This window comes from Pongo abelii, chromosome 19 (assembly GCF_028885655.2).
Source record: "Pongo abelii isolate AG06213 chromosome 19, NHGRI_mPonAbe1-v2.0_pri, whole genome shotgun sequence".
In the NCBI taxonomy this organism is placed as follows: Eukaryota; Metazoa; Chordata; class Mammalia; order Primates; family Hominidae; genus Pongo; species Pongo abelii.
In genome coordinates this window covers 46,937,518-46,960,068 of record NC_072004.2, presented here as the reverse complement: position 1 = coordinate 46,960,068, position 22,551 = coordinate 46,937,518, and the positions used below count along the sequence as shown (strand labels likewise).

Sequence of the window (22,551 nt, the reverse complement as noted above, 5' to 3'; positions counted from 1 at the left end):
ATAAATAAAATAAAAATAATAATAAAACAATGGGAAGCTTTTGGAGATTAAAAAATAAATAAATAAATTTTCACTTAAACCTGAAAAAAAAAACAATTCCCACTATGTGTTAGTCTAGGTACAATTACTAGGTATTGGAAATACAGTATTCAGCAAAAGCATATAGGGTTCAAACTTTCATAGATTTGACACGGAAAGACACTATTCAGACAATCAGGCTAATCAACATAACAAACTGATGCACGTTCTGAGAAAGAAAAAATGAATCATAGTCCTAGGTTCAGGATAATCAGATGTGCACACAGCAGCTTTCCAAATGTGACCCAATCAGCCAGTCTGGGAATTCCAGGTTGACACATTCTTATTTCTCCCTCTTCAGACAAAGGCCACAGAAATTAGATCAAGCACCTTGAATCAAGCACCACTGTTTAGCTTTCCAATGTCCTCACTCCAGAACTACAGGGAGAGGGTATACTAACATGCCTCTGTTGGCCTCCAGAGTGAGGCAAAGTTGTGGCTAAGTGAACACTTCCTCCACTCTACTAGGAACCCAGCGGTCCAGTGAGGTGCTGGAGCCCACACCTGAAGGTTCCCAAGAGCTGATTATGCACATCACATCCCATGTTCAATGGCATCATGTTGGCACCCTGAAATCAGACATGCAGGGAGAATTTAAACTCCAAAAACAATAAGCAGTACAAATCAAACAATAAACACTGCATCTGGGGGAAAAAAAGATAAAATGTAACTCTAGGAGAGACTTTCATTTCTCCTATTTGATTGGAAAATGGGAAGAAAGGTGGGCTCTGCAAAAAGTTCTTCTGGGATGAGACGGGGCACTGAGTCATCCACTCTGGGTAACCTGCCTGGCTTTCTCACTTCCTAAGCTGGATCCCAGGCTTCTCTTCTGTTCTCCTCCTGCCCCCTGTGCTTACTTCTGCCTTCACATTATATTAAAATCATTTGTCTCCACATCTGTCTCATCCATTAGACTAGTGAGTGGTTCTTATCCCTGGGTGCACATTAGAATCTGTTTAAAAATAACAATGCCAGGGTCTCACTCAATACCAATTAAACCACAATCTCTAGGGCTAAGACTTCAGAATTAGTGTTTTTTTTAAGTTCTTCAGACGGCGATTCAAATGTGCCACCAGGTCTGAGACCCACTGTTGCAGGCTGTGAATACTTCAAGGTCAAGATCAGGTCACGGGTTTTTGAATCCCCAGAGCCCAGCACAGAGCCTGGTTCATAATAGTTGCTTGACACATGTTTGCTGAGATGATGAATTCAGATAGCAGAAGATAAAGATCAAGAATACAGAAAGGGAAATCAGGAAAGTGTCATGAAGAATGGGAAAAAAAGATGTGATTTGAGAAGCAGAAAAGAATCTTCAAGATGCCAGGGCAAAGGAAAAATCTGCATGAGGCTGCGCGATCATGAGGTTGTCTTGCATAACAAATCTCTAGTTAAAGGTAATATGAAGCTTCAATGCAGAATAAACAGCACTTGCCTCAGAGAGGAATGAGGTGGAGAGGAGTCAGAAACGTGAGTCTCCGAATGTACTGGAACAATGGGCATTAGGGCCAGAACCCTCGTCGGTGAGAGGAGATGAAGAGGGCATGTGCCAAATCAGAAGAGAAAGAGTGAAATCATGATTTTGAGAATAACAAAAATGTGTGAAAGAATATGGCCTGGAAGATAAAAATCATGATTTAAAAATAAAATGGGAAAACAAGAAAAAGAAATCTTATGAATAAGAGTGGATTTGTTAGCCATATGCATGTTTGCTCAGAATGCTATTGTTTCAGCAGCAGGGAAAGGATTATAGGTAAATAAAATACGCAAATGCAGTTCATAATGAAAAACCCTTTGATGAACAACTGAGATAATCACTGTGAAAACTCTCTGAAAAAATACAAAATGTTCTGGAAATGCAAGGTGACATAATTATCATTCTAAGGTGCAATCATCCAGTAGAAGTTGCTGTGTGTCCTAAGAAAATTAGCTCTCGGACGGGGGCAGTGGCTCATGCCTGTAATCCCAGCACTTTGGGAAGCCAAGGTGGGCAGATCGCTTGAGCTCAGGAGTTTGAGACCAGCCTGAGCAACATGGTAAAACTCCATATCTACAAAAAAAAAACTACAAAAATTAGCCAGGTGTGGTGGCATGCACCTGTAGTCCCAGTTACACAGGAGGCTGAGGTGGGAGGATTGATTGAGCCCAGGAGGTGGAGGTTGCAGTGAGCTGAGAGATCATGCCACTGCACTCTAGCCTGGGTAACAGAGTGAGATCCCATCTAAAAAAAAGAACAAATGAAAGGAAGGTAGGAAGGAAGGAAGGAAGGAAGGAAAAAAAAAACTGGCTCCCTGAGCACTGATCATTGGTAACTAAACTTACTTCAGCTTGAGACAGCTCTCAAGAAGTAGGCTCTCCCAGGCTGGGTCTTGGAGGAGAGCGATGTATGCCAGGTTTGTGCACTAGGTACCCTGGAGAAGTTGAAAGAAGTCAGCTTGAGTCTCTGGCTGCAATACATAGAGCCAGAAAAGAGAGAGAGAAATAGAATAAAGGGAGCAGAGAAACAAAGGAGAAAAAGGAGATATATTTAATATTTACTGAGTGCCTACTGTGTGCCAGGAACTGGGCATATGCAATTTCATTTAACCATCAACATAACAGTACAGAGCTTTGAACTGGCCCAGTATCATATTCGATGTTAAGAGTATCTCACACCCCTCTGCAATTTTCACTCCACACTCTCTTCCTAGCATTGCACCCATGGCCAAAACTCTCATAATAACTTAATGAAAAGCCTTCAGCCCAGTCTTTTCTGAGCTCCAACCATTATATCTCTAACTCAACTTAGATATCTCAAATGCACCGCAAACTCTTCAACTCCAAAATGGATGACTTTAAACTCGTCCCCAAACCTAATCCTCTTCTGGTGCTTCCTGTACCAGTGACCCCTAGCCCCAAACTGTCACCCCCATATAGGTGTGCAAACTTGAAACCTAGGAGTCTTTCTTGGCACACTATTATCTTGCATCACTGTCCCATATCCAATCCACTCAAATTCTATTTATTTTACTTCCTAAACATCTCTCAAATGCTCCACTCCCCTTTCCATCTTCCTCTCCCTGCCTAGACCAAGCTACCATCATCTCTCACCTAGACTGCTGCAGCAGCATCAGGCATCTCCTATCTGCTCCAGCCTCCTCCTATTGGTTCTCCACGTAGAAGGCAAAAGGATCTTCTCAAAACACAAATCTGATTATGTCTCCACCTGTAATCAAACTCCACCAGATTTGAATAAACCATTTGAATGGGTTCTTATCACTCTTCAGAGAAAGACCAAAGTCCTTCACATGGCCTGCAAGGTCTGGCATGATTCAATCCCTCCCCCATTTGCACCTGGCCTTCTTCCCTGTCTGCTCTTCAGTCACACTGGCCTGGTCTCAGTTCTTGTCCTTCTGCCAAAGGGCCTTTGTACATACAGTTTCTCGTACATCCACTTCTTCACCTCTGGACTCCTACTTATCCTCCAGATAGTATATCAAAGATCCTCTCACTGGAAGCCTTCCTTGACATCTAGATAGATCAGTTTCCCTAATAATCTCTCATAAGATTCAAATTATTTCCTTACAACACTTTTAAAAGTTTTCATTTTACATTTATTTAAGCAACATTTGTTTAATGTCTCTTTCCTCACCAGACTACAATCTCATGAAAGCAGAAATTGTGTGGCTTTTCTCTGCCCTGCATCCCCCTGCACTCAGACACGCTTGTCTCTTCATCCTCTACCTTGGGACATGCAGCTTCCTTTCTGTGCTACTCCCACACACCCTGTATGCCTGACCAGCTCCTACTCGTCCTTCAAGGTGTTCCCTTCCTCTCCTCATCATTCTTGTCTATTTCTTTGACCTGTGACTGTTCCCACCTTTAACCTTGAGCTGGGTTTGGGCTGGATAAAGGAAGGTTTGGGTTTTTTCTACCCTGTTGTTTTTTTCTGCCACTACACCTAACATGTGAATATTATTATGTGCCTTTTGTTCCATAGCTCCAGCTCTCAATATTTATTTGATCTCTAGATAAGAAAGTATAAAAGCAATGGAAGGAATAACTAACAAAAAGAAAATCAATAAATTTGACTACACCAAATTTGAAAATTCTGGACATCAGAAACCATTGTAAACAAAACTAAAAAGCAAATGACAAAGCTGGGTGAAAATATATGCAATAAATATGACAAAGGGTTGTTATATTTAATATATAAAGAGTTCATATAAGTCAATAAGAATACTAAAATCCCAGTAGAAAAATGGGCAAAGGGCATGAATATGTACAAATAGCTAATAAACACCTGAAAAAAAATGTGTAACTGCACCAGTAGTCAGGGAAATGCAAATTAACACAATGCTAGGCCATTGTTCACCTATCAAATTAGGAAAATATTAAAGGCTGGTGAGGGTGCAGTGATCAATTGCTAGTGTCCCAGGAAAAAAATAAGACAACAATTTTCAACATTCAGTTGCCCCCTATCACCTAGAGAAAAAGTCCAAAGACCTCAGCAAGGCCTATGAGACTCTCCAGAGTCTCATCCTCACCTTCTTCTCCAGGCTCACCTCCTACCGTGCCACAGCTCCCACCTGACACTCATAGTACTGAACCAGCTGACATGTCCTGAGCATGGCATGGAATGTCATGTCTGCAAGACGGCCCTGCCCGGATGCTCTGTCCTCCACTTCCACCTTCCCCAACCCCACCCTGTCTTCTCCGAACGCCTACTCCTCGACAGACAGAATGAGATGTAACCACCTTAGGAAACTCTCATGACCTGGGTTTGGTGGCCCTGCTCTGCACTGTCATCACACACACATTCCCTCCCTTAGCCCTTACCACACTGTATTGAAAATGACTCTTTATGGTTTTCTTTCCACCTTAGATTATATGCACCTCAAGAGAGGCATTATCTTTTTATTCATTCATGCATCTCTGGGCCTAATCCAGTGCAGATGCTCAACAGACGACTCTTGAACTAATCATTCATGTAATAAATCAATTATTCTATTTTGCACCATAAATTTTTGCCACTATTCTGGTAAATGCAAATTTTATTTTAAATGGATAAAATTAAGTCATTTTGAAAGGAGAGGAAATACCTCACCCATGCCCCAGCCCTCATTTTAGTACCTATGTTCTATCATCCTGTGGGTTGTAACCAATTAGTGGGCCATGAAATTAATTCATGGGTCACAACTACCATTTTTTTCACAAAAAAAGATTTGAACTGGAAGAGAATGGAATGACTCTCATGTCTGTTCTTTCCTTTCCGTGATAGATTTCCCACCTGCTTCACCCAGGCAGGAAGATGTGCCAGTTAAAAACACAAGTTGGGGAGTTGAAGATCCTGCTCTGATTCATATTAATTGTGAGACTCAAGGAGGGTTACTGATCTTTCTGCTTTGGTCTCCTTACCTGCAAGATTGGGATAATAAAAACACAAATAGGATGAAACAGGAAGAACCAGTTTTGCCTCAAATTGTCAAAATTGCTCATCAGCCTTTCTCATAGAAACACAGTAAGACCCACCAGAACAAACACAACAGAACCATATTATTTCCCCTGGCACTTTCTGTGTGTGTGTACATGTGTGTGTTTTGAGACAGGGTCTTGCTCTGTCGCCCAAGCTAGAGTGCAGTGGCTCTATCAAGATTCACTGCAGCCTCCACCCAACCCGGGCTCAAGCGATCCTCCCGCCCCTGCCAACTGAGTAGCTGGGACCAGTTTCTGTTCTGATGCCTGACTCCTTCTTTGTCAAGTCTCCATTCAGGCAGCAGCTCTTCCCTATTTCAACCCCACCCCTGCCCTGTCCCTGCTCTGTGTGTCCACAGTCCCTCTTGTGTTCCCCTCCGTCACAGCACTGACAACAGTCATGGCTCCAACAGCTGCTCATTTCTCTATCGCTCCTTAAGGGCAGGGATTGTGCCTTTTGTTCCATAGCTCCAGCATCTAGCACGACCCCTCTTCCACAGAAAGCTCTTGGTATGCATTTATGGGAGACAGGGAGGAGGTGAGGAGGACAGAAATTCTTCCTCTGACACTTTCCCCAAATTTCCAAGGCCATAAAGCAATGCAGGGCCTTTGAACTGTAGGCCATTTTCTAAAAGTCTGCTCGTGTGGGCACACAGGGTCTCTGAAGAGAGGGAACTCCTGGAATGAGGCAGGTCAGGAGGAGCACCAGGGGAAGTTGGATGCCAGGAACACGTGTTCCCTCTCGGAGATCTCACAAGCTGGGGGAGTTTCTCTGGAGGAATGTGAGTTGCACAATCGACCCTTTGAACACTGATAAGAGGCCAATGGCTTTGTATGTCTCCATATGAACAGACTTGTAGTGGGGCAGGGACAAGGCTACTCTCCCTACTGCAGGGATTCCAGATTTTTGGCCACTCAATTCCAGAGCCCATGAACAGAAGTCGCTGCTTGGACCAAGCCATGGTAACTGAGGTGACGCCATCTGGGTCAGCGGCATCAGAGAATGGGAAGCTGTGGAGAGAAGGGGGTTAACATTGGCTAATCAGAACCAGGCCCACAATTGGGCAGCTCACACATACCGTTTTGCTTGATTGACATACCAACCCAATGACAATAGCCTTGATCATACAGATGAGAATGCTAAGGACCAGAGTGTTAAGAACTTGACCAAGCTCACACTGTAAGTCACTGAGCCCAAATTCAAACCTAATCTGACTTCAAATATCTTGTTCTCTTCACATTGAATCCCTATCTCCAAGTAATTTCTTTTTCATCAGAATTTGAGTCTAATGCTCCTATTGCAGGCCAGAGGGAAAAGAGACATGGAAGGAAGGCTCTACTACCATGTATATAGATGCTAGAGAACTAGGTACTTAGGAATGTGTCTGTTGCCTGGGAAACCACACCTGGCACAGAGACAGTCCTGAGATCCCTGGCACTCACTAACCAGCCCCTTCCAAGGGAGGAAGTAACTTCAGCCAACTCCCGAAGAGCCTAGAGGAGTAGCATTGCCTCCTACCCCAAAGACTGCTTCCACTTCAACCATCAGCCACCAACACCAAATTTATCCAGAGGCTTCTTACTTGTCCAGCACTAGAAAAAAAACTACACAGCAGAGGGATCAGAAATCCTACAGTCCAGCAGACACCTCCAATATCTTCGGCAACCTCTCCTCACTACAGAAAGGGCAGCATCTAAGGGATCCAGAAAGCCAATGTGCCAGGACTTGCCAGGACTCAGAGAAGGTAATCGACATTGGGCATTGCTTCAGGGGTGCTGGGAAAGCTCTCCACCCTGCAGACCCACACCGGGTGGATGGTATTTGAGATACCAATTCAGAACTGCTTCTCTGTGGCTTAGGGCTCTAGTGCAGGTTCAAATGCAGGGGAGAATTACAACTGTGGCAGCCATTGCAAACTTAGCATGAATTGCTTTCCAGTCTAATTACGAAAACAGGCTCTGAAAGGGAGGTAAAAAGACAAAAATAGGACGACTCTGGATGTTTACTGTGGAGGCCTCAAATAGAAAAGTCAAAGTGACTTTGTATACATTCCCCATTCACAGCTTGACAGGACGGGAAAGTTCACCACTTCATGTTTTTAAGAGTTGATGGAAGCCACCAATCCAATAAAGTGTCCCCTGGAGCCCATCCAGAATCCATCCTTTAGTCCATGAGAATTGAGCTCCAGCTTCCCTCTCCTGACTCCATATCCCAGCTGTGGTTTGGTGTACATTGTGCAGGTTGGAAGTGGCCTGTTTTCCTGGAGAGAATGAAATGTGCCCAAATGGAAAGACAAACCAGGTCCCAATCTTGGATTTGGGAATATGGGTTCCTGGTTCCCTAGAATCCAGCTGAGGAATTTTCTGACTTCAGTTAGACAGAGAAAATGACATGGGAACAGATGTGCAACTCCAAACATGCTTGACAGCATAGGCTATGAACCCGGGCAGCCCCTATACCAGGCCCCTCTCCCAAGAGCAAGCTGGCTCTAAGAATCTGAGAAGTGAAGAACTTCAAGCTTTTCCTACAGGCTTATGATAGAAATTATGCCATTTGGGTATGTATCCAAATTATATAATTGTGATTCTGGGTCATAGTTTTCATAGTCTTTCAATGTTTGCAAAATGAACAGATATTAATATCAGAAGAAAGGGGGAACACATCCTTCAAGTCATTGCTATTAATGTGGAAACTACTTCATAGTGGTATCTTCACTTCTGCCTGAACTCCAAGAGGTCTTTAAATATATTTTATATATATGTATGTTTTGGAGACAGGGTCTCACTCTGTCGCCCAGGCTGGAATGCAGTGGCACAATCAGGGCTCACTGCAACCTTCACCTCCTGGGCTCAAGCGATCCTCCCACCTCAGCCTACCAAGTAGCTGCACGTGTCACCATGCCCAGCTAATTTTTGTAGTTTCTGTAGAGATGAGGTTTCACCACGTTGCCCAGGCTGGTCTCAAACTCCTGGGCTCAAGCAATCCACCCACCTTAGCCTCCCAAAGTGCGAGGATTACAGGTGTGAGCCACCGCGCCCAGCCTAAACATCTCATTTTGAGGCATACACAGAAATCATCCTCAGGATTCTTAGGCTGTCTCCTTCCATCTAAGTATGTCCCACAATACACCATGCACATGAATTTGACTCAATAACTACACACTTGAGGGAAACATAAGTATAAATTTACTATCCACCTAGTGGTAGCTAGGTAAAATTGCAGGCATAAAGATAAAAAAGAAATGATCAACTTTGTAGTTCCTCAGCTTCAAACCCAAACCTGTAACGGGGAGGAGAGACTCAGACGCCTCAGGGACCAGGCAGATAATACAAATAAATGAAACAGGCCAGGTGAGAGAGTACAAGTCTTGCCAAAAGAAGAAACCCCTACTTAGTTTCAATTGATTGTCCTCTTCTGAAAATGCAGATCAGAATTGCCACACATTCTGACCGATCGAGAGAGGCCAGAAATTCTAATTTTAATGTGAAACCTCTTGATTTCTTAGACGGTGGCTCAATTTTCTTGAAAACACTAGGTGAGCTGAATAAAGCTGACAATCCACCAGTTTTCAATGCTCCTCTTGCAGAGAGTGAATGGCATCTCCCCTAACTGTAGTATTAGACTGCCACTCACCAGCCACAGTTTGCAACTGCAAAAGAGGCATAAACTGACGGGGATCTCCTGCTTTACTATGCACACACAGCTGAACTCTCCAGCCGTGGAGAACAACTAACTCTACAGGAAAAGTAGAAGGCTAAGCTGAGCCACCCAGGGATGGCGGCAGGGGCCTTCATGGCTAGCTGCTGGCCTGCAGGCACTAAATTGCAGACTGCTCCTGCAGGAAGCCTTCGGGGCCTGGGAGGCCTTTATCTGGCTCAGAAGCTAGGGCTGCTTCTCGAAGGACTTCCAAATGCTCCTCAGCAGCCGACAGAGACTGGTCAATCCAGTCCAGGCCTCCCGACAGATGGCAGGCATTCCTTGTCACCAGCACCAGATGACTGACAGACAGGAGCAGGGCAGTTGTCCTAGGGAAAAAAAAAAAATAGGGTCAGGTTTCCTAGGAAACGAGGGACTTTGCACAAAAGCCCAAATAGATAGACTTTTTGACTAGTATTCCCCACACTGCACACCCTTCCCTAGGATGTTGGTAGGTATGCAATTTAAAGTTGGCTCCATGCTCAAATAAATTTGGAGATGGCTGGATTAAACAAGGTTAACTGAAGCCTGCCTCAGAGCCTTCTGAGATGTAGCTGGTAAAGCTCCAAGGAGAATATAACAGGCTGTCTCTCACAAGCTTATTTAAGACTGTGGAAGCCATTTTCTGCAGCACACCTATTAACATCTCCCCAAAGAGCGCTTTGTGAAACAGTTCAGATATGGTCAATCAGATAAGCATATTCCCCAGCCGCTGCCCACTGAAACGTAGGACAGACACACCCTCACTTAAACATTCCTTATTGATTACAAATCGGTAAGGCCCAGGGCTGGTTTATCCAACTCAAAAAAAAAATGTAGTTGAAAACCAAAGTGAGGAGAACCACTGCCCCACCGCCCAACTGGGTGGCACTCACAGCTAAGGCATGTCTGCTTCTGGGGTCCAAAAATCAGAGGGGGCAAGGGGAAAAGGTGGAAGGGAAGGCACAGTTAGGATGTAACATGGCCAGAAGTCTAATCATAACAATTTAAAATCTAAGACTGGCTCTTTCTTCTCCTGGGTTTCAGGAGAGGACTGGCCTCTATCACCCAGTCAGGCACCGCTCACTGAAGTAAATGGCACCCAAGGCCCGGGCAGCCTAAGGAGGCTGCAAAGCCACCCTCCCTACACAAGCCAGTCAGCCAGCCTCACAGATCTGATAAAACGGTTGTGGACCTCTGCATGAAAAACCGAACATGCACCCACCCCTGGTCTCACCGTGCGTCCAGGAGTTTGGGGTCCAACGGAGGGTACATCGACTTCACAACATCATCCACCCTGAGCGGAGGCAAAAGGTGTTCAGTACTTCACTTTCCTGATCTCCTTTTCTCCTTTCTTTTTTTTTTTTTTTTCCTGAGACGGGGTCTCGCTCTGTCACCCAGGCTGGAGTGCAGTGGTGCTATCTCAGCTCACTGCAACATCCACCTCCCAGGCTCAAGTGATTCTCCTGCCTCAGCTTCCCAAGTAGCTGGGATTACAGGCACGCACCACCATGCCCAGCTAATTTTTGTATTTTTAGTAGAGACGGGGTTTCACCATGTTGGCCAGGCTAGCCTTGAACTCCTGACCTCAGGTGATCCACCCACCTCAGCCTTCCATAGTGCTGGGATTACAGGCGCGTGAGCCACACGCCTGGCCCCTTCCTTCCTTTCTATCTTTACTCCAATTCTTCTTTTATGGTATTCCAGACCTGGTCTTCAATGGTTCCTTCTCCAATTGCTTCTGCATTCTCAGACAGACACTTAGGCACAAAGACTTCAGGTTCAGTCTTTGTAGAGACTATTTTGTTTTCTAGTTTTGTTTCAGTTCCAATGGTTTTTAAAAATACAGTCATACATATGGAATGATGTTCAAGATTACTACTATATTAAAAAGGCAAATTGCCAAATAATATGTAAAGCTCGATCTGTCATTTGCATAAAAATAGATAAACAAAAGCTCTGAAATGTGGGGTTGGGAAGGATCTGGAGGAAAACTCACCACTTAATAGTGGTTTTTTCCTACAGTTGGGAGGGAGTAGACTTCCCAGGTCATCTATGTCTGCAGTATTTTACATTTTTACAAGCATTAATTACTCTTGTATTCAGGAAAAAAAAATACAAAGCTAAAGGTATGTAAGACACCGAAAAAGAAGGCCATGAGTTTCATTTGGCTTCACACTGCTCTACTGGATTTCTTCTACCCTGTGGTTAATTTTTTTAAATCAAGTTCAGAACTACAATTCATTCTGATTTGCATGGTACAAGGTTTTGCTCCAAATCTTTGCTCATGAACACTCAATAGGAAGAAAAAATAAAGATGTATTGTTTGATTTCTAAAAGCACTTGAAAAAAAGATGGCCTCAAACACTCTTATTCAGGGCTGTGGAGCTGGTGAGGACATGCAGAGACACAGTCACCCTCCGCGCCTGTCTCAGCCAGCCCCTTTCTCTAGTGCCCTGGAGCTGAAGCCACCTCCTCGAGACTAATAGGCCATCAACACACTGTGTGGGATAAATGGAGCAGGAAAAACAATGGGGACAAAACATGGCCAGTAGGAGAAAGAAGTGTGAGGGCAAAAGGACAAAGCGAGGACCCTGGCTGAATTATGGCACGGAGCATTCTAGAAGTAGTCTAAGGTACTCTTTAGGACAGGCCTGTGAGCACCAGGGCAGGTCCACTCTCTGGACAATGCCACACCCTCACCTTAGGACCCGTGCTGATCCTACTCACCCAGGCTCACACAGAAACCTCAACCTCCTGAAAGTGCTGCCTTGTAACCTGTATCACAGGAATCTGCCTGGCCCCTAAGTGGCTCTTAGAAGGCACCAAAAGCATGATGAAGGGTCTAGCGGATACCATAGTGCAGAATCTTTAAAACTAATGGGGAAGGAGGCCGGGTGTGGTGGCTCACACCTATAATCCCAGCACTTTGGGAGGCTGAGGCGGGAGTATCACCTGAGGTCAGGAGTTTGAGACCAGCCTGGCCAACATGGTGAAACCCCGTCTCTACTAAAAATACAAAAATTAGCCAGGCATGGTAGCAGCCACCTGTAATCCCAGGTACTCAGGGGGCTGAGGCAGGAGAATCGCTTGAACCCGGTAGGTGGGGGTTGTAGTGAGCCAAGATCGCACCACCGCACTCCAGCCTGGGTGACAGAGCAAGATTCTGTCTTAGAAATAAATAAATAAATAAAATAATGGGGAAGGAACGCCCAGTGCCCACCCAGAGCCTGGATGCGGGTTCTTATAAAGCTAGGAGCTGACCATGTAGCTACAGCCCACTGGAAGCAACTCCAGAGAAGGTAGGGAACTGTTCTGGGCTGAGTCCCTCCCTGGATTATCTCCCTCCCACTCTCTCAACTCACTGAACTGCCTGGACTGAGTTCAAGCTGACCAGGTCGTGTATTCCCTCAGAGGAACTCACGTGGCAACTCAGGAAACTGGTCGTTTTTATTTGGTTAATCTTGAGGCAGACAAAGGGCTGGTTCCTCGTGATTTACCCAGGGCCATGGCAACAAGGAACGTGTGGGCCCCTGGAACTCACAGCAGTGCCATTGTTTCACCAGGCATACAGAGGTGCCCTCCCGGGTGGGCGGAAGGGCCAGGTGGCTGACGGGGAAAACATCCTGGCCCCGACCCTCTGCTCAGGCACATCAGCATACCAGCCACCAGGCGGCAGCACAAACTTAGTACAGCCCTTGGCTCTAAGAAAATGGCTTTATTTTTCCTCACAAAATCAAGCCCAAATGAGGGGGTGTAGCTGTTGACTGCAATCCTGCTGGTTGCCTCCCACACGGGATTTCGCAGTCAGCCTGGAATCTGGGAGGTTGAATGCCATATGGCTTCAGCTCCCACCCAGTGCTGGAGGCTGCTGGCCTGGGCCAGGGATGGAGCAGTGGGCAAAGCCAGAGTGGGTCCCCCAAGCTAGTATCCAACACAGATTCAGGCAGAGACAGGGGTGTTGGCATCTGTGTGACATGTTGGCCTGGGAGGAAGGCGTGGCAAGGGGAGCTGGTATGTGGCTGGGAAAGAGGGGCGGCCACGGGCTCTGCAGGGCAGGGTCTAGGACAGGGTCAGGACTAGGCACCTGCTGGAGCTTCCCCAAAGCCCTCTCAGATGGGTCATGCTGCAGGTGGGGATGGTGGAAGCCCACTTTAGCTGGGAAGTCTCGGTATCTAAACCCTCCTGGTCACTCTGTAAATGTGTGGGAAACAAATAGCTGAAGTTGCCTGTGCACCGTTTTATAGAAGAGTCCAGCTCTGCGGCTACCCCAGCTTCCAGCCCCTCTCGTCCCTCGTGGAGTGTGGGGACCTCGAAGCTGCCAATCACTCACCTGGGGCTGATCCGCTTGGCCACCACAATGATGTCGCTGACACTGGCTGAAGTCTTCATCTTGGCCCCAGAGCCCATTGTCATGGCAACAAGCTTCTCTGTCAGAGTGTGACAAATCTAATGCGACAGGGAGGAGAGAGATGAGGGCTGACCTGGCTCCACTCAGGGCCTCGCCACCCCCACAAGACAAATCAGCCCCGCCGTGAGTCCCATCGCAGCTGGCCCCCTAACCTAATGGCCGGATGTGAAAAGTATAGAGATGAGAGGAAACGGGTGGGAAGTGGCAAAAGCCAAGGGCATGGCTGGGAGAGGACCTGGGGTGGGAGCCACAGATCAAGGGCAGGGTGGGGGCTCTGGGAAGCCTAAGCTGAAATAATCTGCCTAAGAAAAATCATGTGCTCCAATTTCACCTTCTCACTTAGGGGAAAAACCTACTTTCTTTTTCTATTCCTTCATCTCATGGTTTAGTCTTCCACAAGAATAAATATCTCCAGCAGGGCACCCTCAGGAATGGGGCTGAACAAAGGGCAATTGTTCCCTTTAAGCACGTGCTCCAATAACAGCATTTATTTCAACAATTGTCTCAGGTAATATATTAGCATGTTTATCAAGCTGATGATGAAAGGACCTTAGGAAAAGCAGGGAAAAGGCAAGACTGACTACAGCCTTCTTCGTGGTCCACCCACAGAGCTGGCCACCCCAGAGCTTGCTTTCCTTTTCCAGGCCTCCCCATGCTAGAACCAACCAACATGGGTGTGCCTCTATCCATGGCAAGGAAGCACCTCTACCTGACCTATACTTGGAGTTGGACAGTAGAGAGCAGAAAGAAGCCCAAAGGTCCACCTGGGAGTTAGCCCAGACCCCTCTCCCAGCTCCCACCACAGAGACTCAAGGGCAGGTGACCTAGCAAAAGGGTCTTAAGATCCCAAGAGAAGACTTAGAAGCCCTCTCCTTTGATCTGAGGTTCCCCGGGTAGACACAGATTCCAATTCAATGTGACTCCCTCCAGCTGATTCATCTCACACCACAGGTGCCATTTATCTTCCTAATAGATGAGGACAGGAGACAAAACCCAGGCCCAGGACACATCTTGGCTGGGAGAAGGGAAATGTAGTATAGTATTATCCTCTAGCCATTATGCCTACCTAGCTCTATCAATAACCATATTTATATCTATAGCCATATTTGTATATCCAAAGAGCCTCTCAGAATTAACTAAGCCTGGACTCTGAGATAATAACTTCCTACTAGGCATTTATCCATCCCCTGAGAGAGACAACCAAAGAAGAGGTGGGGTAAAGAACATTTTATTAATAGTGTCTTCTACTGAATGACACTAAAGAAAAGACGACGTTGTCTCTTTTGAAATCTTGAATAATTACTAGTCAAAGAGATACATGTGTGATTACCCAGTTACTGATGTAAAAAAAAAAAAACTGATATTTGCAATTGGCCAAATATTTCAGTATAGTTATTATTCTATTAGGTAGGATATTAACAGGCAAGAATTGAAAACAAATGCTAAAACCATAAAATTACCCAAAATGCAAATTGGATGCAATTTTTCAAAGATTCCAGGCTTTCAAAGAAAAAAATCCTCTGCCTTCAGATTGAAGTAAGTATGCCTGCTTTGGTTTTTTAACACTGATTGTCCCATTTGGCTGACTACGGTCACAGCCAAAGACGGCTAGTGATGACTTTCTAGTCACAGTAGAAATCCAAATACAGAAGGAAACTCACCGTACAGGCCTGAACTCTCTGTTAGTGAAAATGAGTGTGCAGGGGGAAGCAGGGAAACCCCATTTCTCTTGGCAGCTACATGGTTTCAGGCATACACAGCTTTCTCCATGAGGAGTGAAATGGTGGCTGTGTACCTAGGCTCTTTCCCACAGGTCATTGAATTAAGACGACCAGATGAAATAAAGCCTTTGAAACAGCCTTGAGATTCTGTAAACAGCCAGTCCAGGCAGGAGGGGAAGTAAACCACAAAAATTCCAAGTGTCAGGTTAAGGAAAGGCCTCTTGTGAGGGGTCAGTGCCCTTTCTAAGGTCCCGTTCTACTCCATCCACGCACAGTGGTGCTTTTCGACTCCCCTTTATCCCACAGAGAAATAAGAGAGGGTTACCTTCAAGATGGCAATGCAGTGGGACATGAGACCCCTGGGGAAACAAGAAGAAGTCATCAGTGCTCATCTGGAGAGGCCCTCCACCCTCCAGCTCCCACCCTTGCTTCTCAACTCGCCCTGACCGGTGGGCACAGCCGAATACCAACCACTGAGAGTGGGAATGCCTCAGTGTCAACATGAACCAGCCCATGAGTTAAATGAGGGAGCACCTCCCTTCCCTTCCCCTCCCTGCACCCAATTCACTCTTCCAGCAAGCTCCACTGTGTGCTTAGTGAGTCATGCTTTATTATAACTCTCAAGCTTCTGGTAGACTGTTCCCTCTGCCCAGTGTGTCCTTCCCCTTTGCTCAGACTGGGGAACTCCTCCTCATCTTTCAAGACCCAAGTCAAAAGGCACCTCCTCTGTGATATCTTCCGTGAGATCCAGCTCAACCTCCCCGACCCAGGCAAACCTAGATGCTGCCTTCTCCATATGCCTACTGCACTATACCCAAGGATCTTACAGTTTCTGTGATACTGACTATAACTCTGTCTTTTCAACTGTTTCAATATCTGCAGCACCTGACCCAGTACCCTGCACATAATGCCCCACAAACATGGGTCCAGCGAACGGATGGCTAAATGGATAAGGCAATGAAGTAGCAGCTGCTTCTCAAAATGTAGGAGCTTCTGTTGGATGGAGAGACCCCTGAGATCCTAAAGAAAAGGGCTGCATCTGTGAAGCCTGAGCCAAATTTATGGGCATCTCAAGGATAACCCAAGCACACCACGGTGACTTTATAACAACCTTTGTCACACAACTATAGGCCACAGTGTTCAGGTCTACAAAATGCGGGGAGAGAAGGAAAGGACAAACACTTTCAAGTCATATTCTGATTTTCCCCCGCACTAAAGGCACAGGAAAGAGCAGCAAGTAACAGAGTGACTGTTCTTGAATGCCAGCTAAGTGCTCTGGCAAAGGACACCAGCAAAGGGCATCATCTGCCAGAAGCCTGGAAGCAAACAGTTCCCATGGCCTTACGAGGCATCTTCGATCCAGTCTTCATTCTCCAGAATGGCCTCAATGTGGGGGTTGGTGATAACGACATCGTCCAGTTCCAACTCAGAGGGCTCAGACTGGGTCTCCATGGCACCAATGAGGTCCACAATGGGCCTGGAAGAAAAGGCCCCCGTTAAATGGCTTCATGGTGGGTGACTGCTGCTGATCCTCTCCTCACTGAGGCCCACATACACCATAAAAGAAGGAAGGGAGTCAATAAGCTAGGGCAGAGACCACTTGTCCCAGATCCAAACCTAAGCCTAGTGGGGCTGCAGTTGAGGGCAGAGCACACGGCTAGACAGAGAGTTGGGGAGGCAGGCCGGGGGCACTAAAACAAAAGAAAAGTGAAATGGAGTCAGATAAACTACCAAGAGAAAGAGGAGGGTATAACTACCTGATTACAAAGATGTTAGGGATATCCCTTCAGGACAAACTTATATCCTTCTATAATGTATTTTCCCTTTAATCCTACATTTTACAGAGAGGCGGTGGTTCCTATTACCCAAACCTACATGGGCTCCCTAGCTGGTCTGCAGAATAACTCTTGTGAACCACTCTGGTCCATTCCTATATCCCTGCCTTTTCCTAGTTACACTGGAAAAGTGAAAGAAGTAAAAAGACCTCCAATTTTACAACAGGGTACTTTAGAAAATGAGATACCATGGCATTCTGTTCAATAGAAGAGCTTTCCTGGGTCATATAAATGGGCATTTATAAATTATGAACCACTTGACAGAGATACTGATAGGATTAAGACAGAAGGATAAGAAAAACTAAGGGTTAATCCCTGAACGGTGTATCAATTAAAATATCCCTAAATTGAAAATAGAATCTTGCTTACAAAATATATTTCACATACAATGCATCACAAAGAAATCTGCTGGGCAGGCCAAGCCTGGTGGCTCATGCCTGTAATCCCAGCACTTTGGGAAGCTGAGGCGGGTGGATCACCTGAGGTCACGAGTTCAAGACCAGCCTGGCCAACATGGTGAAACCCCGTCTCTACTAAAAATACAAAAATTAGCTGGGTGTGGTGGTGCATGCCTGTAATCCCAGCTACGTGGGAGGCTGAGGCAGGAGAATCACTTGAACCCGGGAGGCGGAGGTTGTAGTGAGCCAAGATTGCACCATTGCACTCCAGCCTGGGTGACGAGAGTGAAACTAACTATATCTCAAAAAAAAAAAAAAATCTGCTGTGCAAAGAGAGAGTCCTAAGTTGGGATTTCACAAAACCAAATGCTTGTTGCTTAGATGTATGGCCAGAGTGTGGGCATCTGATTTCTGTTCCTGTGGGTCTGGCTGGAAAGTGATTTGGCTTGTCCAAATGCTAAGTGAGGTGGCCAGTTTGAGACAGATGGCTGAGCTTTTACGCTAGGTGAACATGTTCATATTCAGTGACTTTCTTCTTGGCTCAGGAAGCAGAGAAGAGGTGACTCAGGATGTTGGGAGGCTTAAAGAACATTCTTAAACTCTGAGGTCTTTACAGGGAAGGACACCTGCAGGTACCATTTTAGAACCAAAAAGCTGAGTTAGAGTTGCCCAACACTGAACTACGTGTTCCTCTCTTTTTCTTTAGTTAGAGCCCACCCCTCCTCCTTGCCCTCCATAGGCTCACTCACTTAGAATCATAGCGCTGCAGCAGGTCTCGTGGCCGGCAGTAGCGCTGCCTGCAAACCAGCACCAAGGCTGCAAACGAAGCCAGAAAGATGGTGGCCAGCACACCTATGGCAACAATCACCACAGTCTCCATGCTTCCAGAGGGCTCCTGACTCAGTCCCGCTCACATCCTCCTCATGGGCTAAAGCTTGAGAGAACATGAAGTCAGAGCAGATCTGGTCAACAAGCCATGAAAGAGAGTGGGACAGGTGGGTCTTACCTGCTGGAAGTGGCAAACTGGGGGAGAGGATGGCAGCTGCTAGGTTCCTCCACGACACCTGCAGAGACCTGAGGGCCTGAAAAGAACCAAGGTAAAATTTATGCCATGCCCCAAATTTGCCTTTTCCTTTCTCAGAAGAATTTGCTCCCCAGTTGGACTAAAATAGTTTTTTGTTTGTTTGTTTTTGTTTTTGTTTTTTTTAAGATGGAGTCTAGCTCTGTCACCCAGGCTGGAGTGCAATGGCACGATCTCAGCTCACTGCAACCTCTGCCTCCTGGGTTCAAGCGATTCTCCTGCCTCAGCCTCCCAAGTAGCTAGGATTACAGGTGCCTGACACCACTCCCGGCTAATTTTTTGTATTTTTAGTAGAGATGGGGTTTCACCATGTTGGCCAGGCTGGTCTTGAACTCCTGACCTCAAGTGATCCACCCGCCTCGGGCCTCCCAAAGTGCTGGGATTACAGGCGTGAGACACCGAGCCCGGCCTTAAGATAGCTTTTTAAACCCTAGACAAAAGGAAACATTTTAACTAGCAGTTGTTTTCGCAGCCATAAAAACACGCAGAAAAGAACACCCATTAAAGACAGGAAAGATGAAACTGTATTTACCGAGGATCTACTCTGCACCAGGTTCTTTGTTAACTTTTCCAACAACAATCTTATGAAGTGGACATTAGTAACCCCATTTTACAGTTGAGGAAACCGAGGTTCAGGGAGGTTAGGGAATTTTTCCAATATGCAGTCAGGAGGTGGAAAGCCATCCACTTAAACTGAGATGGACATTCACTCTACTTTTCCTTTCTAAGGAAGAAAGAAGACTGTAAAGGTTCTGGAAAGAGTTCTAATTGCCAGTTTCAGTGTTGGAAACTTAGAACTGGCATTAAAGTGTCCATTGCCTCTTGCCAGTTTTCACTCAGGAGACTCTTTCACATCTATTTCTTTTTCTCATAGAATTCTTTTATTTGTGTACAAAAGAAGAATGAAAGAAGTCTGTGCATTTGTATATACTAGTGTGTGCACAGAACTTTTTTGGTATGAACACACAGATAGGCACAAACACACATAAAATGTAACTTGATAACAGTAGCTGCCTCTGGAGAGAAGAACTGAAGAACAGGGGTCTTTCACACCTATTTTAAATTTATAAGCCAGAAGAACAAGGGCATCTCACAGAAGTACATATTAACTGTTATTTCATTGTTATTTCATTGTAGGCCTCCTGCTTGCCTCTCTTTGTGCAAGCATTCTCCCCTCTCTGGGCTTTAATTTCCCCACGTGAAAAAAAGACACTCTGACTTAGGAGTCCTTAGAATACCAGGATGGTGCTTTTCCTCTATTTGCACTTAATTCTATCCTCCGTGACTCGGAGGGTCCAAACGCTCTCAGTCACCATTCACTAAGTATTTATTGATCATCTACTATGCATCATGCACTGGAGATTGGAGATAGATAGGACAGAGACCCTGATCTTAAGGCGCTGGTGGGAGAGGCAGACAGGTGACAAACCACTTCAACTCCATGTGCCTGTGCTTCCTGCAGAAGAACACAGAAAAGAGAGTAACTGTGTTTGCATGACACTTTCTGGGAACTGACACTTTCACAGGAGTGGTGAGGCTTGAGCTGGGTTTTGAAGGATGAGCAGGAGTTTGCCAGGTAGACTAGGTTGGGACGTGCCTGGCTTAAAGTGCCAAGGAAGCCTTTCTCAAAGGGCTCACAGAGCTGCTCTCCCATCTGGAGCTCAATGGACCACAAGAAGGAGAAGGCTGGCATCTGCCTCTTTCTTCTGTGTGTATCGCTGATTTTGTGAGAGGTAGGTGGGGGAGGGGGGTAATTCTCAGGGTCCGCCTCTATTTCTCTACATATGTGTTTCTCTGTACTGCCCTTTTATCCACCTCCTTTTGGCCTTTGTGTTTTCTGCCTCCTCTTATGTCTGCCTTTATCTCTGTTTCTCTCTCCAGGCATCTTTCCCTCTGCTGCTCCCGTCTCCCCCTTCTCAGTGTCTCTCCTTCCCCTCCCCCGGTCCCAGGCTTCCAAGACCACCCACTTGGTTTCCTCTCTCTTCCTGTGCGTTCTGAGTGTTTCTCTGAGCGTGTTTCTCTGGGTGTGTGTGAGCTGAGTGTGCTTCTGAGTGTGTTTCTCCGTGTGTTTGAGTGTGCGTGAGCTGTTTTTCTGTTTCTGTGTGTGTGTGAGCTGTTTCTCAGAGTGTGCTTCTGAGTGTGTGAGCTGTGTTTCTCAGAGTGTGTTTCTGAGTGTGAGCTGTGTTTCTGAGTGTTTTCTGAATGTGCTTGTGTGAGCTGTTTATCTTGAGTGTGCTTGAGTGGGTGTGAGCTGAGTGTTTCTCAGAGTATGTTTGTGTGTGTGAGCTGAATGTTTCTCCGAGTGTGCTTCTGTGTGTGAGCTGAGTGTGCTTCTGAGTGCGTGTGAGCTAAGTGTTTCTCGGAGTGTGTTTCTGAGTGTGTGTGAACTGAATGTTTCTCTGAGTGTGCTTCTGTGTGTGAGCTGAGTGTTTATCTTGAGTGTGCTTCTGAGTGCGTGTGTTTCTGAGTGTGTGTGAACTGAATGTTTGAGTGTGCTTCTGTGTGTGACCTGAATGTATCTTAAGTGTGCTTCTCAATGCGTGTGAGCTGAGTGTGTTTCTCGGAGCGTGCGTTCGCTGTCCTTCTCTGCGGTCTGCGTGGCGTTTCTTTGTGTTTTTCTTTCTCTATTCTTCCCTGCGTACTGAAGAGTAAGTTTTCCTGTTTCTCTCCGTCTCTTTCTCTCTCCCTTACTTTCCCCCTTCCCCTCCAGTTCTAGACCCACAAGGACAGAACAGACCCAGGACCCTACCCGCTTGCCCGTGCTCGTCCACCCAGGACGCCCACTCCGTCCCCGGGAGGGAGGGACCCCCAGCCCGCCCGGGACGCGCCACACGGGCCCCGGAGCGCTCCGGGGCGCGGTTCCTACTCCTTTCCCCAACTTTGGGCGCGCGGCCCCGCGGCGAGAACAAAGCTGCGGCGCCGGCCTCCCCTCTCCCCGGCAGCTGGGCCAGGTCCCGCGCCCCCCGCGTCCCCTTCCCCGGCCCGCCCGGCCCGGCGGGGCTCACCCACCTCAGGCTGCGGCTCCCGGGCGCATCCCGCCACTGCCCCGCCGATGGCAAAGTCCGGGCGCGGGCGCGGGCCTGCAGCGGAGCATGCCGGGAAGCGCCGCGGCCCCAGGAATCCAGCCCCGCGCCCCCGCGCCCCGGCCCCGGCCCCCGGCCCCCGGCCCGCGCCAAATCCCCGCCGCCAGGCGCCGCCGTCACCGCCAGGCCCTCCGGCAGCCGGGGCAGCTGGGAGGCGGGCCCTGGCGACCCAACACCCCTTCCTCGCGCCCCCGGTGGCCCATCCGGGCGGCAGACGGAGAGGGGAGCGGAGGGTCCCTGCCTGCGCCCCGCCCCGGGCTGGCGGTCCCAGGCGGCGAGCGCCGATGGGCTCCGCAGGGGGGCTGGCGGCGGAGCCAGTGTGCTCCGCCACGGACTGTCCCATTGAAACCCTGCCTCTGCCACTCACTAGCTATGGGCAACTTATTTCAGCCTTTGTGCCTCGGTCTGTAAAACGGGGCTGCTGCTTGTCAGCATCCTCAGAGTTGGTATTAGGAATGATGGGATGCAGGATGCATCGGACTGCCTGGCCCAGGGTAAAGAGTGAATCGAGAGTCGCTTTTATTTACAGCCTGACCCACGGGGCAGTGACAAGCAGGCCCACCCCTGGCGACTGCCTAGCCAGGGGCAAGAGTACAAATGCAGAGCCCTTGCTAGTAGTCTTGCTGCTTGTATTCCCACACGACTCCATCCCATACATACCCAAGGGGGACTCCCGGTTCAGGCAAACACACACCCCCTACCCTGCCATCCTTCATTCTAACGACACTCAGGCCAAGCAGGGCAGGCTGCCCTGGGTGGATGGAAGTCAGGCCTTGGAAGCAGGCTCAGGGCTGTTTACACAGCGATTTCCAGAGTC

The 22,551-nt window shown here is 47.2% G+C and overlaps 1 protein-coding gene across 3 annotated transcripts; it reads right to left on the bottom strand.

Moving 5' to 3' along the window:
• Window positions 1-8,692: 8,692 nt before the first annotated feature.
• Window positions 8,693-22,092, bottom strand: TMEM98 (transmembrane protein 98). 3 transcript variants are annotated; one of them, XM_002827239.5, is made up of 7 exons: window positions 18,577-18,657; window positions 18,320-18,504; window positions 16,683-16,814; window positions 15,663-15,696; window positions 13,539-13,654; window positions 10,443-10,502; window positions 8,693-9,555 (listed from the first exon to the last, which is right to left on the bottom strand). In XM_002827239.5, the coding sequence occupies exons 2-7, from the start codon at window positions 18,448-18,450 to the stop codon at window positions 9,348-9,350; spliced, it is 681 nt and encodes a 226-aa protein (XP_002827285.1). In that variant the 5' UTR covers window positions 18,451-18,504; window positions 18,577-18,657; the 3' UTR covers window positions 8,693-9,347. The 3 variants fall into 3 exon arrangements, with proteins under 3 accessions (XP_002827285.1, XP_063574165.1, XP_063574164.1); XM_063718095.1 differs by lacking the exons at window positions 8,693-9,555; window positions 10,443-10,502; window positions 18,320-18,504 and adding an exon at window positions 21,661-22,092 and having other exon boundaries at window positions 18,577-18,652; XM_063718094.1 differs by lacking the exons at window positions 8,693-9,555; window positions 10,443-10,502; window positions 13,539-13,654; window positions 15,663-15,696 and adding an exon at window positions 21,661-22,092 and having other exon boundaries at window positions 16,685-16,814; window positions 18,577-18,652.
• Between the last annotated feature and the right edge of the window lie 459 nt (window positions 22,093-22,551).

What these genes read in the sequence shown, in the direction of transcription:
- TMEM98 (XM_002827239.5), bottom strand. Translation starts at nt 18,450, where the DNA reads ATGGAGACTGTGGTGATTGTTGCCATAGGTGTGCTGGCCACCATCTTT. An exon ending in GCCAAGCGGATCAGCCCCAG is followed by an intron (nt 10,503 to 13,538) that starts GTGAGTGATTGG and finishes GCCTCCGCTCAG; the next exon opens with GGTGGATGATGTTGTGAAGT. An exon ending in CCCAAACTCCTGGACGCACG is followed by an intron (nt 9,556 to 10,442) that starts GTGAGACCAGGG and finishes TTTTTTCCCTAG; the next exon opens with GACAACTGCCCTGCTCCTGT.